Genomic DNA, 17,312 nt, shown 5'->3' with positions numbered 1-17,312 from the left:
AAACGACCAACTGCGCCTGTGCGAGTCGGCTGCTCCCGCGAGGGCGGAGAACAGAGAGAAAGGGCAGGACCCCGCCGCGTGGGGAGGGGCTTAGAGGCTCGTCGCGCCTGCGCAAAGGGCTCTACGGCGTGCTGCGTCGTTACTTTTGAAACGATTGGCGGGGAACTGCAGCGGGAGCCGCCGGGGTAGCTTTCTGCGGGGTGGGAGTGTGCGTTCTTGTCCGCGGTCTTGGCTATGGCGCTGCAGCTCTCCCGGGAGCAGGGCATCACCCTGCGCGGGAGCGCCGAAATCGTGGCCGAGTTCTTCTGTGAGTCCTCGCGCAGGTCGGAGGGCGGGGAGAACTAAGCCCAGGCGGCCCGATAGGCCCGCGGTTCGGCCTCCCAGACGGGGTGAGCCCTCTCCGACCCGGGCCTCCTGTTCCACAGGACGAATCTGGGAAGAGGCGGATGCAGGCGCCTTCTCTCGACGTGTTGCTAATGATGGAGGAGGAGGCCTGGATGCTGCCGAGGCCTGCCTCGCGGTGTAATCTCTTCTCCTGGAGCGTCTCTCTAAAGTGCAGATTTCTGCGCCCCCGCCGAGACTTAGGGCTTGGTGTGACTTTGGGGGGACCCAGTGTGTATTTGTACCCAGGCCCCACCCTCACCCCCCGTGATTCTCAGGCTGGCGGTGATGAACCAGACTTTGGGAAGCGCTGTCCCGGACCGGGCATTGCTATACGTTCTGATAGAACCTGGCAGACTTTATGAGAAGAAAAGGAGGAAAAAGGGGGAGAGGCTTGCCTGGAGCATTGGATTAGTCAGTCAGTTAGTTGCTAACTTAGATGCAAAAGGGTGTTTTGACATCCTCTAACCACGCAATCTGAATTTGGATTTGGATTATGATGAAGTGAAATTTGGCAATGGTAGATTAAAACAGTTTGGCATTTTTCTTTTATTGCCACTTGAATGCAGGTGTCTCTTACTTTGAAGCAAGATTTTAAGGATTTTTAGTGCCCATTTGTACCTACTCTGTTTTCAACAAGACATACAAACGTGTGTGCAGGCATTTACAGCTTTATAGCATTAATGAAACTACAGCCACATCTTAGTGTGTTTTATTTTCCAGAGGTACGACGTGATAATGACTTTTCTTTAACGTTTATTTTGTTTTCAGCTTTTGGCATCAACAGCATTTTATATCAGCGAGGCATATATCCATCTGAAACCTTCACTCGAGTGCAGAAATATGGACTCACGTTGCTTGTAACTACTGATCATGAGCTCATAAAATACCTAAATAATGTGGTGGAACAACTAAAAGGTATGTAATCATTGGAAGCATTGTGAGTTTTCAGACCTTCTAGAATCTACATTTTCTAGCATCTCAAATGGTCATTTTTCAGCTTTGTGCATAGAAGTATAAAACACACTACCATCTCAAATATAGTGATTCTCAATTGAGAGAAAGCAAATAATATACAAATTTAAAGAAACCCCACCCTTACCCTGCTACATTTACAGTGGACTGAATATTTTGATGTTAGGAATCTGATGTGGCTCAACAAAACAGTATCCATCGACTTCTTTGAAGTGGCTTTTGCATTTAATGTGGCCAAATGGAACAAATTGGAATTATACATGATTATGATGGTATTCATTATCTGTTTGAGAAAATATATACTACACATTAATATACTGTATTAATTTGTCTGTAACTGCTTAGAGTCTAATGTCATCATTAGATTAAGCAAAGAAAATAAGATTGGATTCAACCAGGGAACTAAACTCCAAAAAACTGGAAAAAAAAAACCCCACAAAATAAATAACAGAACCCCCAGTAGAATTTTCTTATTTTTCACCTATTTCTATTTGTCTTTTTAAAAAATATTGCCTGTGATTCAATAAACCTTTTCTTTTTTTTTTTTTTTTTTTTTTTTTTTATTGAAATAAATTTTATTTATTTTTTTTTTTTATTTATTTTTTTTTTTAAATTTTATTTTGTCGATATACATTGTAGCTGATTAATGCTCCCCATCACCAAAACCTCCCTCCCTTCTCCCTCCCCCCCTCCCCCCCAACCATGTCCTTTCTGTTTGTTTGTTGTATCAACTTCAAATAATTGTGGTTGATATATCTTCTTACCCCCCCCGTTTGTGTGTGTATGTGTGTATGTGTGTGTGTGAATTTATATATTAATTTTTAGCTCCCACCAATAAGTGAGAACATGTGGTATTTCTCTTTCTGTGCCTGACTTGTTTCACTTAATATAATTCTCTCGAGGTCCATCCATGTTGTTGCAAATGGCAGTATTTCATTCGTTTTTATAGCTGAGTAGTATTCCATTGTGTAGATGTACCACATTTTCCGTATCCACTCATCTGATGATGGGCATTTGGGCTGGTTCCAACTCTTGGCTATTGTAAAGAGTGCTGCGATGAACATTGGGGAACAGGTATACCTTCGACTTGATGATTTCCATTCCTCTGGGTATATTCCCAACAGTGGGATGGCTGGGTCGTATGGTAGATCTATTTGCAATTGTTTAAGGAACCTCCATACCATTTTCCATAGAGGCTGCACCATTTTGCAGTCCCACCAACAATGTATGAGAGTTCCTTTTTTTCCGCAGCCTCGCCAGCATTTATCGTTCATAGTCTTTTGGATTTTAGCCATCCTAACTGGGGTTAGATGGTATCTCAATGTGGTTTTGATTTGCATTTCCCGGATGCTGAGTGATGTTGAGCATTTTTTCATATGTCTGTTGGCCATTTGGATATCTTCCTTAGAGAAATGCCTACTTAGCTCTTTTGCCCATTTTTTAATTGGGTTGCTTGTTTTCTTCTTGTAAAGTTGTTTGAGTTCCTTATATATTCTGGATATTAATCCTTTGTCAGATGTATATTTTGCAAATATTTTCTCCCACTCTGTTGGTTGTCTTTTAACTCTTTTAATTGTTTCTTTTGCTGTGCAGAAGCTTTTTAGTTTGATATAATCCCATTTGTTTATTTTTCCTTTGGTTGCCCGTGCTTTTGGGGTCGTATTCATGAAGTCTGTGCCCAGTCCTATTTCCTGAAGTGTTTCCCCTATGTTTTCTTTAAGAAGTTTTATTGTCTCAGGGTGTATATTTAAATCCTTAATCCATTTTGAGTTGATTTTAGTATACGGTGAGAGGTATGGATCTAGTTTCATTCTCCTGCATAACGATATCCAGTTGTCCCAGCACCACTTGCTGAAGAGGCAGTCCCTTCCCCAGTGAATAGGCTTGGTGCCTTTGTCAAAGATCAGATGGCAGTAAGTGTGAGGGTTGATTTCTGGATTCTCTATTCTATTCCATTGGTCAGTGTGTCTGTTTTTATGCCAGTACCATACTGTTTTGGTTATTATAGCTTTGTAGTATAGCTTAAAGTCAGGTAGTGTTATGCCTCCAGCTTTATTTTTTTTGCTGAGCATTGCTTTGGCTATTCGTGGTCTTTTATTGTTCCATATAAATGTCTGAATAGTTTTTTCCATTTCTGAGAAAAATGTCTTTGGAATTTTGATGGGGATTGCATTGAATTTGTATATCACTTTGGGTAGTATGGACATTTTCACTATGTTGATTCTTCCAATCCAAGAGCATGGGATATCTTTCCATCTTCTTGTATCCTCTCTAATTTCTCTCAGCAGTGGTTTGTAGTTCTCATTATAGAGATTTTTCACCTCCTTGGTTAACTCAATTCCTAAGTATTTTATTTTTTTGGTGGCTATTGTAAATGGGCAGGCTTTCTTGATTTCTCCTTCTGCATGTTCACTATTGGAGAAAAGAAATGCTACTGATTTTTGTGTGTTGATTTTGTATCCTGCTACTGTGCTGAAATCATTTATCAATTCCAACAGTTTTTTTGTAGAGGTTTTAGGCTGTTCGATATATAGGATCATGTCATCTGCAAACAGGGACAGTTTGACTTCATCTTTTCCAATCTGGATGCCCTTTATTTCCTTCTCTTCTCTGATTGCTCTGGCTAGTACTTCCAACACTATGTTGAATAGGAGTGGTGAGAGTGGGCATCCTTGTCTAGTGCCTGTTCTTAAAGGAAAAGCTTTCAGCTTTTCCCCATTCAGGATGATATTGGCAGTGGGTTTGGCATATATGGCTTTAATTATGTTGAGATACTTTCCCTCTATACCTAACTTATAGAGGGTCTTTGTCATGAATGAGTGCTGAACTTTATCAAATGCTTTTTCAGCATCTATAGAGATGATCATATGGTCCTTGTGTTTGAGTTTATTAATATGGTGTATCACATTTATTGATTTGCGTATGTTGAACCAACCTTGCATCCCTGGGATGAATCCCACTTGATCGTGATGAATAATTTTTCGTATGTGTTGCTGTATTCTGTTTGCTAGTATTTTAGTGAGGATTTTTGCATCTATATTCATCAAGGATATCGGCCTGTAGTTTTCTTTTTTGGTTATATCTTTACCTGGTTTTGGTATCAGGGTGATGTTTGCTTCATAGAATGAGTTTGGGAGATTTGCGTCCGTTTCAATCTTTTGGAATAGTTTGTAAAGAATCGGTGTCAATTCCTCTTTGAATGTTTGGTAAAATTCTGCTGTGAATCCATCTGGTCCTGGGCTTTTCTTTGTTGGGAGCCTTCTGATAACAGCTTCAATCTCCTTTATTGTTATTGGTCTGTTCAAATTTTCTACGTCTTCACGGTTCAGTTTTGGGAGCTTGTGTGTGTCCAGAAATTTATCCATTTCCTCCAGATTTTCAAATTTGTTGGCGTATAGTTGTTTATAGTAGTCTCGAATGATTCCTTGTATTTCAGCTGAATCAGTTGTAATATCGCCTTTTTCATTTCTAATTTTTGTTATTTGAGTCTTCTCTCTTCTTTTTTTTGTTAGCCATGCTAATGGTTTGTCAATTTTATTTATCTTTTCAAAAAACCAACTTTTTGATTCGTTGATCTTTTGAATTGTTTTTTGGTTTTCAATTTCATTCAGTTCTGCTCTGATCTTAATGATTTCTTTCCGTCTGCTAACTTTAGGATTGGATTGTTCTTGTTTTTCTAGTTCTTTAAGGTGAAGTGTTAGGTTGTTCACTTGCCATCTTTCCATTCTTCTGAAGTGAGCATTTAATGCAATAAATTTTCCCCTCAATACTGCTTTTGCAGTATCCCACAGGTTTTGGTATGATGTATCATTGTTTTCATTAGTTTCAATAAACTTTTTGATTTCCTGCTTGATTTCTTCTTGGACCCATATGTCATTAAGTAGAATGCTGTTTAATTTCCATGTGTTTGTATAGTTTCCAGAGTTTTGTTTGTTATTAATTTCTAGTTTTAATCCATTGTGGTCTGAGAAGATACATGGGATAATTCCAATTTTTTTGAATTTATTGAGACTTGATTTGTGACCTAATATGTGATCTATCTTGGAGAATGATCCATGTGCTGATGAGAAGAATGAATATTCTGAGGTTGTTGGGTGGAATGTTCTGTAGATATCTGCCAATTCCAATTGGTCTAGAGTCTTGTTTAGATCTTGTGTTTCTCTACTGATTCTTTGCCTAGATGGTCTGTCTAATATTGACAGTGGAGTGTTCAGGTCCCCTGCTATTATGGTATTAGTGTCTATTTCCTTCTTTAGGTCTAATAGAGTTTGTTTTATAAATCTGGCTGCTCCAACATTGGGTGCGTACATATTTATGATTGTTATGTCTTCTTGATGGATCAGTCCTTTTATCATTAAGTAGTGTCCCTCATTGTCTCTTTTTATGGTTTTTAGTTTAAAGTCTATTTTGTCAGATATAAGAATAGCCACTCCAGCTCGTTTTTCTTTTCTGTTTGCATGGTAAATCTTTTTCCATCCTTTTACTCTTAGTCTGTGTGAATCTTTATGGGTGAGGTGGGTCTCTTGTAGGCAGCATATAGTTGGGTCCTGCTTTTTGATCCAGTCAGCCAGTCTGTGTCTTTTAATTGGGGAATTTAAGCCTTTAACATTAAGAGTTGTTATTGAAAGGTGTTGAGATATTCTTAGCATTTTATTGGTTGTTTGGTTGTCTTAGGTGTCTTTTGTTCCTTGCTTTCTGATTTACTGTTTGGTTTCTTTGTTTGTTGGTTCCTTAGGTTGTAGATAGTGTTTTTGTTAGCTTGTTTTCTCTTCATGAATGCCATTTTTATTGTACTAGCGGGTTTAGATTTTTCTTAGGTTTTTATGGCAGTGGTAGTTATTTTTCAGGAACCAAACCCAGTACTCCCTTGAGGATTTCTTGTAAGGGTGGTCTTGTGGTAGTGAACTCCCGCAGTTTTTGTTTGTCTGAGAAATATACTATTTGCCCCTCATTTCGGAAGGATAGCCTTGCAGGGTAGAGTATTCTTGGCTGGCAATCTTTGTCTTTTAGTATTTTGAAAATATCATCCCATTCCTTTCTAGCTTTTAGGGTTTGTGATGAAAAGTCTGATGTTAACCTGATTGGGGCTCCCTTATAGGTGATTTGACGCTTCTCTCTTGCAGCTTTTAAGATTCTCTCTTTGTCTCTGAGTTTTGCCAATTTGACTATGACATGTCTTGGAGAAGGCCTTTTTGGGTTGAATACGTTTGGAGATCGTTGAGCTTCCTGGATCTGAAGATCTGTGATTTTTCCTATACCTGGGAAGTTTTCTGCCACTATTTTGTTGAATATGTTTTCAATGGAATCTCCATTTTCCTCCCCTTCTGGAATACCCATGACTCGGATATTTGAGCGCTTGAGGTTGTCTGATATCTCTCTCAGATTTTCTTCCATGTCCTTGATTCTTTTTTCTTTCTTTTTGTCTGCTTGTGTTGTTTCAAACAGCCCATCTTCAAGTTCAGAGGTTCTCTCTTCAACTTCGACAAGCCTGCTGGTTAAACTCTCCGTTGTGTTTTTTATTTCGCTGAATAACTTCTTCAGTTCAGCAAGTTCTGCTACATTTTTTTTCAGGACATTGATTTCCTTGTATATTTCCTCTTTCAGATCCTGTATACTTTTCCTCATTTCATCATGATGTCTAGCTGAGTTTTCTTGTATCTCATTCAGTTTCCTTAGAATTATCACTCGAAATTCCTTGTCAGTTATTTCAAGGGCTTCTTGTTCTATAGGATCTAGAGTATGAGATTTATTAACTTTTGGTGGTGTACTTTCTTGATTTTTTGTATTTCTGGTGTCTTTTTTTTGGTGTTTATTCATTGTGGCAGGGGTTTTCACAGTCCACCGGTTTAAGACTAATGACTAACTAGGATGTTGCTGTGGTTGCCAATTTGGTATGGCTCCCGCCGTGACTGCTCAGTTGGCCTCTAGTGTCTTGTGTGTGTGGTTGCCTCGGGTCTTGGGCTTCTCCGGGGATCCACCTTTCTGGTCAGCTTGTACTCTGCTGGGCTGGTGGATCACGTACCACAGGGTGTGTGATCTCTGTTGAGCTTTCACTTTCTGTACAGGACTTCTCCCCGTTCAGTGTGCTCTGGCCCAGGCTGTTAGATCGTGCAGTGGCGACCCCACCGGGTGTGTGGTTTCTGTCGAGTCTCCGCCTCCCTGGCCGCACGTCTCCCCCCTCTGTGCACACTGTGCTGGGTTGGGGCGTGTCTTCTGCACCCCTCGTCTATCAGCTGGGCCTTCAAGACCCTGCTCAGCACCGCCTCGCCCAGGAAGTCTACCAGGTTTCTGCTAGGCACAGACGACCAGTCTCTCTGGGTGCCTTTGTAGCACTGTGTAGATCTTTCTCGGGTCTTGTTCACCTTTGTTTCCCCCCGGTATAAACCGAGTCTAGTGCCCGCCTGCAGCCTGCTCTCCGGCAGGTTCAAGCAGACCTGGGAACTCTCCTACCACACTATTCCCAACCAGAAATTCGTTAGGCTTTTTTCCAAACTGGTGGTCGCAGAGATGGTATCTGCCTCCCAGTAACAGGAAGTTTACCGGGGCCGGAGTCCAGGGTGTGGTGGAGTGACAGTCGGCCCGCCCGTACTTCCTAGCCCTCCCAAAACTGGTCGGGACGCCCCACACCCCCAGCCCTGCCAGAGAACCGTGGAGTGAGTGGGAGAGGAGGTCGGCCCGCAGGGTCCGGAAAGCCCCGCGCCAGGCCAAGCAAATGGGCTCAGTGATGGCCGAGCAGGGCGGAGCTGCCCGCACCTGGGAAAATGGAGGCAGCACCGGGGCAATGAGTGGCCTGGTGGTGCAGGCGGGGAGCCGCGTGGGCATCCACCCCCCGAACAGAGCTTTGCCAGGGATCACTCACAGTGCTGTGCCAGGTCGGGCGCTCGCTCTGTCTCTGGTTTGTTGCCTTCCGTGTTCTCGGCGCTGCCGCCTCGGGCTGTTCAGTCGCGGCGCCGCTCGGGCGCTCCCAGGAGTCTTCTTTAATGCCGGCCTGAAACCTCGAATCCTGGATAGGGCAGCTGGCCTCCTTCAGTGCGGCCCCAGCCTCCGGGATCCTGGCTGCATCCACAGCAGCCCTGGCGCCGTGTTCCCTGTTTCAAGACTCGCTTTTGCAGCTAAGAATCAGTTCTTTTCCTGCTCCACACTTCAAAGCTGTTGCCTGTAAATGAGGCAGCCTCTCCTGCCGGGGGCAAAGTGGCGTTGAGCCCCCACGACCGGCCAGCAGCAGCAGTCCTCCCTTAAGAGATGGCCAGAGGAAGGTCCACAAGTTTCCCGGCTGCCTGAGGCTCAGTGGCCACCTTTTCCACCTCAGCTACTCCGCGCCAGCCGCCGCAGCCGCCGCCATCTTGAAAACTCAATAAACCTTTTCTAACTCAACACTTTTTTTGTTGCTGCTTAGCTCAAGAAATTGCTATATTACCTGTTGGATCAATACTTGTCCTCCATCTATTTCTTTTTTTCCCTGTTCATAGAATTCCTATTAGTATCTCTTTCATGTTTCTCTCCACTTAGTGATCTCATTTTTAATTTGTTTTATAGGATGTTTCTCCCCCATTGGATCTTCCATAATACTAGTTCCAAAAAGCACTACAGTGACCGTCTTTTTTTCTTTTGAAAAAAAAAAGAAAAAATTTCTTTTTAAATTTAGAAATCTTTTATTTTCAGAATTTTTAAAATTGCTTCAAATATAGCTTTATTCTTTAAATTATAGTTCTTACTGTATTTTTATTAACCTCACTTTTAATATACTGTTCTGGTGATGGCCATCTGAATTTTGTTAGCTTGATATCTCTCTTTCAAGCTGCATTATCCTCTAGATAAGCTATTAACATTATCCTGCCATTTATATCAATAGGAATGGAATCCTCAACACCTGTGCAGGTCAGGGCTCAAGATTGACAGGTGTTTTAGTCCATTTTGTGTTGCTATAACAGAAACACCTGAGACTGGGTAATTTATAAAGGAAAGAGGTTTATTTGGCTTAGGTTTCTGGGACAGCTGCATCTGGCGTGGGCCTCAGGCTGCTTCTGCTCATGGCAGAAAGTGGCAGGCAGCCGACGGGTACAAGCAGATCACATGGATAGAGGAAGCAAGAGAGAAAAAAAAATGCCAGGGTCTTTTTAAGCAACGAGCTCTCATGGGAACTAATACAGCGAGAACTCACTCATTAATTCCCCCTCCTCCAGGGAAAGCATTAATCCATTCATGAGGGATCTGCCCCCATGATTCAATCAGTTTCCAATACTGCCACATTGGAGATCAAATTTCCACATTAGTTTTGGAGGGAACAACACATCCAAACTCCATCATTCCACCCCTGGCCCCCCAAAACTCATGTTCCTCTCATATACAAAATACAATCATTCCATCCCAACCATCCCAAAAGTCTTAGCTTGTCCCAGCACCAACTTTAAAAAGTCCAAAGTCTCCCCTGAGACCATAAGTAAAATTCCTTCCAGCTTTGAACCTATAAAAGTCAAAACCTAATTTATCTACTGCCAAGATACAATGGTGGAACAGGCATTGGGTACACATTGCCATTCCAAAAGAGAGGAATAGGACAGAAGAAAGGAAAAACAGGCCCCAAACAAGTCTGAAACCCAGTAGGGCAGACATTATGTCCTAAAGCTCCAAAATAATGTTCTTTGACTCTAACTCCTGCATCCTGGGCACAATTGGGCATCTGGGCCCCTAAAGCATCAGGCAGCCTCATTCTCACAGCTCTGCCAGGTGCAGCCCAGTGGGCTGCGCTGGTGCCTGCAACTTTTCCAGGCCGGTGTTCGGGGTCTCCATGGTGGTCCCGCTGCCTTGGCTCTACTAGATATTTCCCTGGTGGGGGCTCCAACTCCACTTTCCTGCTCGGCATTGCTCTAGTAGATGGCCTCAGCAGTGGCTCCGCCCCTGCGGCAGGTCTCTGCCTGGGCCCCCAGGCTTTTCCATACATCCTCTGGAATCTGGGTGGAGGCTCCCGTGCCTCCACTGCTCCCATGTCCTGCTGGCCTGCAGAGTTAACACAACGTGGATGCCAATGAGGTTTCAGGCCTCTACTCTCCAGGGCTGCTGCACGAACAACACTTGGGGCTGCTCCAGCCAGAGTAGCTGGGATGCAGGGAGCAGGATCCTGAGGGCAGCTGCACCCCAGGTCTGTCCTCCAGGTTAACTCTGTCCTAGGCCTCAGAGTCTGTGATGGGTGGGGCACCCTTCCAGGCTTCTCAAATGCCTGCAGGGCTTTCCTCCCATTTTCTCTGCTATTAGCATCTGGCTGCCTCACTGCCAAGATAATGTCTTTAGCAACCAGTTTATCTGCTTCACCCTTGCATTGTTCTCTGGCTCTCTGTTTCTTTACAGCATGGCCAGGCTGCAAATTTTCCAAATCTGTTCCCTCTGTTTCCTTTTAAATTCTGGCTTTACATCATGCCTTTGCTGCCATAACTCAGAGTAGGCTGTTAGAAGTAGCCATGCAGCATCCTTAATGCTTTGCTACTTAGAAATTTCTTTGGCCAAATGCTCTGGTTCACAACTCTTAAGTTCCAACTTCCACAAAGTCCAAGGGCATGGACACAATGCAGCCAGGTTCCTTGCTATGGTGTAGCAAGGGTTATCTTTTGTCCAGTTCTCAATAAGTCCCTCATTTGTTTGAGACCTCATCATCCACGTGGCCTTTACTGTCCACATTTCTGTCAGCATTCTGCTTGCCACCACATAAGTCTCTAAGACATTCCAAACTTTCCCTCGTCTTTATGTCTTCTTCTAAGTCCTCCAAACTCCTCCAACCTTTGCCCATTACCCAGCTCCAAGTTGCATCCACATTTTCAGGTATATGTATAGCAACACCCCACTCCTCGGTACCAATTTTCTGTTTTAGTCCATTCTGTGTTGCTATAACAGAAACACCTGAGACTGGGTAATTTATAAAAGAAAGAGGTTTATTCAGCTTACGATTCTGGGACAACTGCATCTGGCATGGGCCTTAGGCTGCTTCTACTCATGGCGGAAAGTGGCAGGCAGTCGGCGGGTACAAGTTGATCACATGGCGAGAGGAAGCAAGAGAAAAAAAAAAAAAAATGCCAGGGTCTTTTTAAGCAACGAGCTCTTGTGGGAACTAATAGAGCGAGAATTCACTCATTAATTCCCCCTCCTCCAGGGAAAGCATTAATCCATTCATGAGGGATCTGCCCCCATGACTCAATCAGTTTCCAACACTGCCACATTGGAGATCAAATTTCCACATTAGTTTTGGAGGGAACAACACATCCAAACTCCATCAACAGGCAAAGGAAGATAGGGTTTATTCTCTAGTACAGGTTTTCTCAACCTCAGCACTAGTGACATTTTGACCTGAATATTTCTTTAGTGTGGGGTGCTTTCCTGTGTATTATAGGATGTTTAGCAACATCCTTGGCCTCTACCCACCAGATCCCAGTAACATACCTCCTAGCTCTGAGAACCAAAAATGTCTCCATGTATTGCCATATGTCCCGTGGGGGACAAAATTGCTCTTGGTTGAGAATTTCTGCTCTGGTAGGTTAATGCTGTCAGAATAGCAAGATGACACCTCTGTCAGGGGTAAGAGGATAGACCTGTATTCTCAATTGCAAACAGGAAACACATCATAGGAGCAGCCCCCTTCTAGAATTGCATCCAAAATTGAGTCAGGGCTGAATCACCCATGGTCATTCATAGGGCTGCACTCAAATTATTTGGCCTAGAACCTCTGGGCAATCCTGGATCTGTGTCTTCATCTTAATTTGCTAGAGAAGCACACCTTGCCTAAGCCATTGGTTTTCTTGAGTTGTCTCCTTTGTGACCATACTGATGACATTTCACCTTATGCATATCTAGACCTTCCTATTTAATTTCTCCCTTCTAGTTTTGTTAAAATGGAGGAATTGCTCTTGTTAAAATACAGGCAAATTGTTTTTAATCCTATTTCCTCTAGGAACTTTATCCTATTTCTTCTCTCTTGTATTTTCTGTTTCTGTTTTGAGTTGAATTCTTCCCATTAGTTTCATCTCTCTGCAGTTTTAAAAAAAAGAACAAATTACCACCCAATCTCCTTTTCAGAGCTAAACTAATAAAAAGTTGTTGATATACATACACCAGGGTTCAGCAAAGCCCATAGGCCAAATCCAACCTGTGGCCTATTTGTGTACTGCCCACAAGCTAAGCATGAATGTTTTTACATCTTAAAGCGTTGTTTAAAAAAGAATATGCAGCAGAGTTCTTGGTGGTCCATAAGGCTAAAATATTTACTAAATATTGCTAAATTACTGTCTGTCTCTTTACAAGAAAACTTTGCTGACTCCTGGATATGCTATACCAATTTTCCAGATTAATTCAAGGCCCAGTCTCTTTTCTCTTTATAATTTCTCTGTAGGTGGTCTCTGACATGTGCATAGTTTCACTAACAACTTTTGTGTAGTGAACTCACAAACTTGTATCTAATCCAAATCTCTCCTTACTCCAGACCCAAATATGCAATGACTATATCTTTATGTGGGTATCTCAGAGATAATTCATACTCAAGCATACTAAAAACTTAATTTAGGATCGTCTCAAAAATTGGTGTCCTTCCAGTTCCCTTCCCTCTGAATGAATGGCTCAGCTGTCCAACCAGAAGTATAAGTCAGAAACTTGAGAGCTACCCCTGAATATTTCCCCTTACTCCATAGCTAACCTAGTAAATCTGAACAATTTTAACCATGAAATCTCTTGAATCTGTCTACTGCTCCATCTCTATCAGTCTATCCTCTTACAAGTTTTCGTTATCTCTTGAATTATTAACTGCTTGCTAGTGTCCCTAGATCCCCTCTTTACACCCTCCAGTCCACTTTTCAGATCATAGAATGATAGTTTTGAAATACAAGTCTAATTATGTCACACCCTGATTCAACACAGTAATAAGTTCTCTGGTTCTTGAAGTGTAATTTTAAAACTTAGACTCACGTGGCCCTGCCTGGTCTGGCCCCTATTTATCTTGCCAGAATTACCTTCATTCTCCCTTTCTTCACTGCAGTTGTACTGGCCTTTCAGTCCTCTGGTCACATCTCTTCCCTTTTGAGTATTTAAGTCCTGTACCTTCTTCCCTCTCCTTTTGCATGTTTAATGCTGAACTAAAGCCTTCCCTGACCTCACTGAGTAGGTTAAATTTTCCTATTTTATGCTCTCAGTACACCATGTATCTCTTGTAGCAGACATTACAATTATAATTTCACATTTACTGGTGTAATGATTACATTAATGCCCATCTCCTATGCTCTTACCTTGGATTAGGATAGAAGTTCCACACATTCAATACTCTATCCTCAGCATCCAGTACTGTACCTGGTATAAATACTGAGAATTTGAAAACAAACCTAGATTATTGATGATTGATGGGGCAAGTTTTCTTGTATGTGGGAGGAGGTCTAAAATACCGGTAGTAGGAATTTACAGAGGATAGGAAGTGAGACCAGAGAAGAGAGTTGCTTTGCAATGCAGCGGACCAAAAAACATGCCTTGTAATTTTTCGCAGACTGGTTATATAAGTGTTCAGTTCAGAAACTGGTGGTAGTCATCTCAAATATTGAAAGTGGCGAGGTCCTTGAAAGATGGCAATTTGATATTGAGTGTGACAAGACTGCAAAAGATGACAGGTAAGTATGAATTAAGTTACTTCCATTTTGATACGTTTTTTTCAAAAGTTGTTTTCTTTACCAAGCAAATTACATTGAACTAGTTTCATATAAAGTATAGTTTGTGTCTAAGGTATATTTTCTAAGATCACTCACCTACAGAAAAGAATTGTGCATACTTTACCATGTCATTGATTTATATAGATAGTATACTTTTAACATAATTGCTTTTAGTCTAAATCAGTGAATTTCATACTTTAGTATTTATGATGGTATATGCAAAACTACACATGATATAATACTAGTTGAGTCATTTTATGAATTGTTCAGAGGTACTTTTAACTATAAGGGATGATCCCAGCTAGACTCGTCCAGCTTAAGATGCAGCTCTGCTGTGCTTCAATTTAATGCCATGAACTTCTTAAGATACTTCATAGGCTTCTGAAGGTTCCAGACTCTCTGGATAGGAAATGCCCATCTTTATATTCTAATTTTTAGCAATGTCTTAAACATGCTTTTCTGTAAACTCAAAACCATTTCTCATAGTGAAATGTAGTTTGCTTCTGAAGCCTTTGGTCTACTTTAGGAAATTTTTAGCTTGAAAATAATTTGATATACAACTTAATATTTTATTTGAAGCAATAAGAAATTAAGACATTTAGGCATTACTAAATATGCCAAAATGATTATTCAAAATAAATATTTTAGATACCACTTGTTACTTTTATTTTAAAGATGCCTAAGTTTTCCTATCTTGAAGTGGTTGGCATATTTTCTAGTCATCTGATACTAAATGACCTGATACTAAGATCATCCCTAAAAGATGATTAAAAGGATGAATGAAATAATTAGAATATGTATTTGTGCCTATTGGGTTATAGGTACTAAGGATACTTTTGCTCATTTTTTTAGAAATCTTTTTAATGTGTTACTTGTTTGATTTTGGAAGCAATTAATCAGATAAATAAGCTTACTTACCAATATGTTTTAAATAACTTGTTAAAACCTAAAATGAATTAATTGATTTGGTTTCTTTGATAGTGCACCCAGAGAAAAGTCTCAGAAAGCTATCCAGGATGAAATCCGTTCAGTGATCAGACAGATCACAGCCACAGTGACATTTCTGCCACTGTTGGAAGTTTCTTGTAAGTATTATACAACATTTCTCTGACTTAAATTTACTGAGGAAAGACTTAAGCTACTGCTGTAAGAATTACCCTTTTATTAAATTTTTTCTTAATTATCAGTAACATATAATATAAATTGGGGGAAAGCATTATAAAGCGAAAGTGATGTACAGTAGTTGCCCCTTACGTTTTAAGACCCAGACCCCCTGTGGATTCCTGAAGCCATGGATAGTACTGAATCCTATAATGCATTATGTTCTATGATAAAGTTTAATTTATAAATTAGGCACAACAATAACTAATAATAAAATAGAGCAATTATAGCAATATGTCAATATCACTACTTTTGTGCTTTGGTGCAATTATGCAGTAAAATAAGGGTTGCTTGAATATAAACACTGTGATACTGTGACAGTTGATCTGATAACTGAGATAGGTACTAAGTGACTAATAGCTGGGTAGCCTGTACAGCATGGATATGCTAGACAAAAGGATGATTCACATCTAGGCATTACAGAGCTTATGAATTGTTTATTTCTGTATTTAGCATTTAATATTTTCTGACCACGGTTAAGTGAAACCATGGAAAGTGAAACTGCAGAAGGTGAAACCATGCATAAGTGAGGGCTATTGTGTATGCATTCTAGAAAATCTGGAAGTGCTGAAAAGGAAGGAAAAAGTATTTCACAACACCTACTCTTGAACATTTCGATGTAATTCCTTTCACTATTTTTATTTTCTACACATTTTTATGTGTATAATTAAGACTGTATCTATAATTTTGTCTCCATTTTCAATCTTAATTATTCATTCATTCATCAGATATTTACCAAGTACCTGCTGTATGCCATACACTGTTTTGGGCACTAGAATGTGACAGAACCAAGGTGTTAGCTTTCCTGTGGCTTACATTCATGTTTTCTCATATGGCTGTATACTTTAAATATTTTTTAATGACTTTAAAGAAAAAAAATTGAAGTTTTAATAAGATAAAATAGAAGAATACAATATTTTCTGTACTAAAATAAATTCCCATTGAGAAAAATAAGTTAACTAGTCATCAGAGACCAGGCTAAACTATGTTTTCTAACAATGGGTAGTTCACAATGTGAGAGAGACAGGGAGGGTAGTTTTACTTCTGGAAAATAATGTACTTTAATGATCTTAACCCCAATTTAGGTTCATTTGATCTGCTGATTTATACAGACAAAGATTTGGTTGTACCTGAAAAATGGGAAGAGTCAGGACCACAGTTCATAACCAACTCTGAGGAAGTTCGTCTTCGTTCATTTACTACTACAATCCACAAAGTAAATAGCATGGTGGCCTACAAAATCCCTGTCAATGACTGACGGTGAGATGAGGAAGATAATGTAATTGTAATCCTCAAATGTGGTTTTCCAGAAACCAAGTCACCTATGGTTGATATGTTTCATTTCATTGGTTAATTTTGGAAGGGGAAAACTGACATTATACTTTACCAAACTGTGCATAATTGTTCCATTTTTATTGGTACCTATTCAGTTTATCATAGGATTGACATAATGAATTTGTTGCATATTTTTCAAAAGGAACCAACAGGTTTTGTCAGCATTGTAATGTCAGTTCCCTTGAAGGTGGTAACTGTAGATGGAAAAACTTTTACTATAAAGCTAAAAACTTTCCTAAATCAGACATTTGGTCAACTAGCTTGACTCAGAGTATAGGCAGGGAGATATTTAAATATAAGATACAGCAAAAGAAGTCTGAATAATCAGAATTTTTGTTTAGATCCTGAAAGTAACTAATAATAATCCATGAGTAATGAAATATTACTCTATTAGGTTCTTTTGTCATTTATTTCATTGTATAGTTCCCATATTGAATAAATTTCCAATTATTTGATTTTAATTTATATAACTTGAACCTATGAAGCAATGGATATTTCTGTATAATTTCCTGTGATACAGAGCTCTTAAAAATGTTTTTTGTGTGTTTTATAAAAATCAAGCTTTAAATGAAAATGAGGAAATAAAGTTAAACTTGTATGTTTTAAATTTGTCTTAAAATATTTTGATATTGGTGTGGTGTTAATACAGTTAAATGATAGAATGGATTTAGTATAGCAAATGATTTTTTGTGCCTACTAAGTCTTAGGTAGGGCCTAAGGATATAAAGTTGAAGAAGTCTTGAGGTACTTTCAATCTAATGGATAAGGTTTGATTATACTCCCTTCATT

General features: G+C 40.3%; 1 protein-coding gene across 1 annotated transcript; it reads left to right on the top strand.

Moving 5' to 3' along the window:
• Positions 1-164: 164 nt before the first annotated feature.
• On the top strand, positions 165-16,877 carry MAD2L1 (mitotic arrest deficient 2 like 1). The gene is made up of 5 exons (XM_063108632.1): positions 165-307; positions 1,153-1,299; positions 13,868-13,988; positions 15,009-15,112; positions 16,274-16,877. Exons 1-5 carry the CDS (start codon positions 235-237, stop codon positions 16,444-16,446), a joined length of 618 nt encoding a protein of 205 aa, XP_062964702.1. The 5' UTR covers positions 165-234; the 3' UTR covers positions 16,447-16,877.
• The last annotated feature ends 435 nt before the right edge of the window (positions 16,878-17,312 follow it).

The sequence above is a fragment of the Cynocephalus volans genome, chromosome 9 (genome assembly GCF_027409185.1).
Source record: "Cynocephalus volans isolate mCynVol1 chromosome 9, mCynVol1.pri, whole genome shotgun sequence".
NCBI lineage: Eukaryota > Metazoa > Chordata > Mammalia > Dermoptera > Cynocephalidae > Cynocephalus > Cynocephalus volans.
Note: the sequence above shows the minus strand (reverse complement) of the source record. Positions and strands in the feature narration are given on the sequence as shown.

Bases quoted from the DNA above. Each gene is read 5' to 3' on its own strand.
- MAD2L1 (XM_063108632.1), top strand. From the start codon at position 235: ATGGCGCTGCAGCTCTCCCGGGAGCAGGGCATCACCCTGCGCGGGAGC. The intron at 308-1,152 runs GTGAGTCCTCGC...TTTTGTTTTCAG, and splicing joins AATCGTGGCCGAGTTCTTCT to CTTTTGGCATCAACAGCATT. The intron at 1,300-13,867 runs GTATGTAATCAT...AATTTTTCGCAG, and splicing joins TGTGGTGGAACAACTAAAAG to ACTGGTTATATAAGTGTTCA.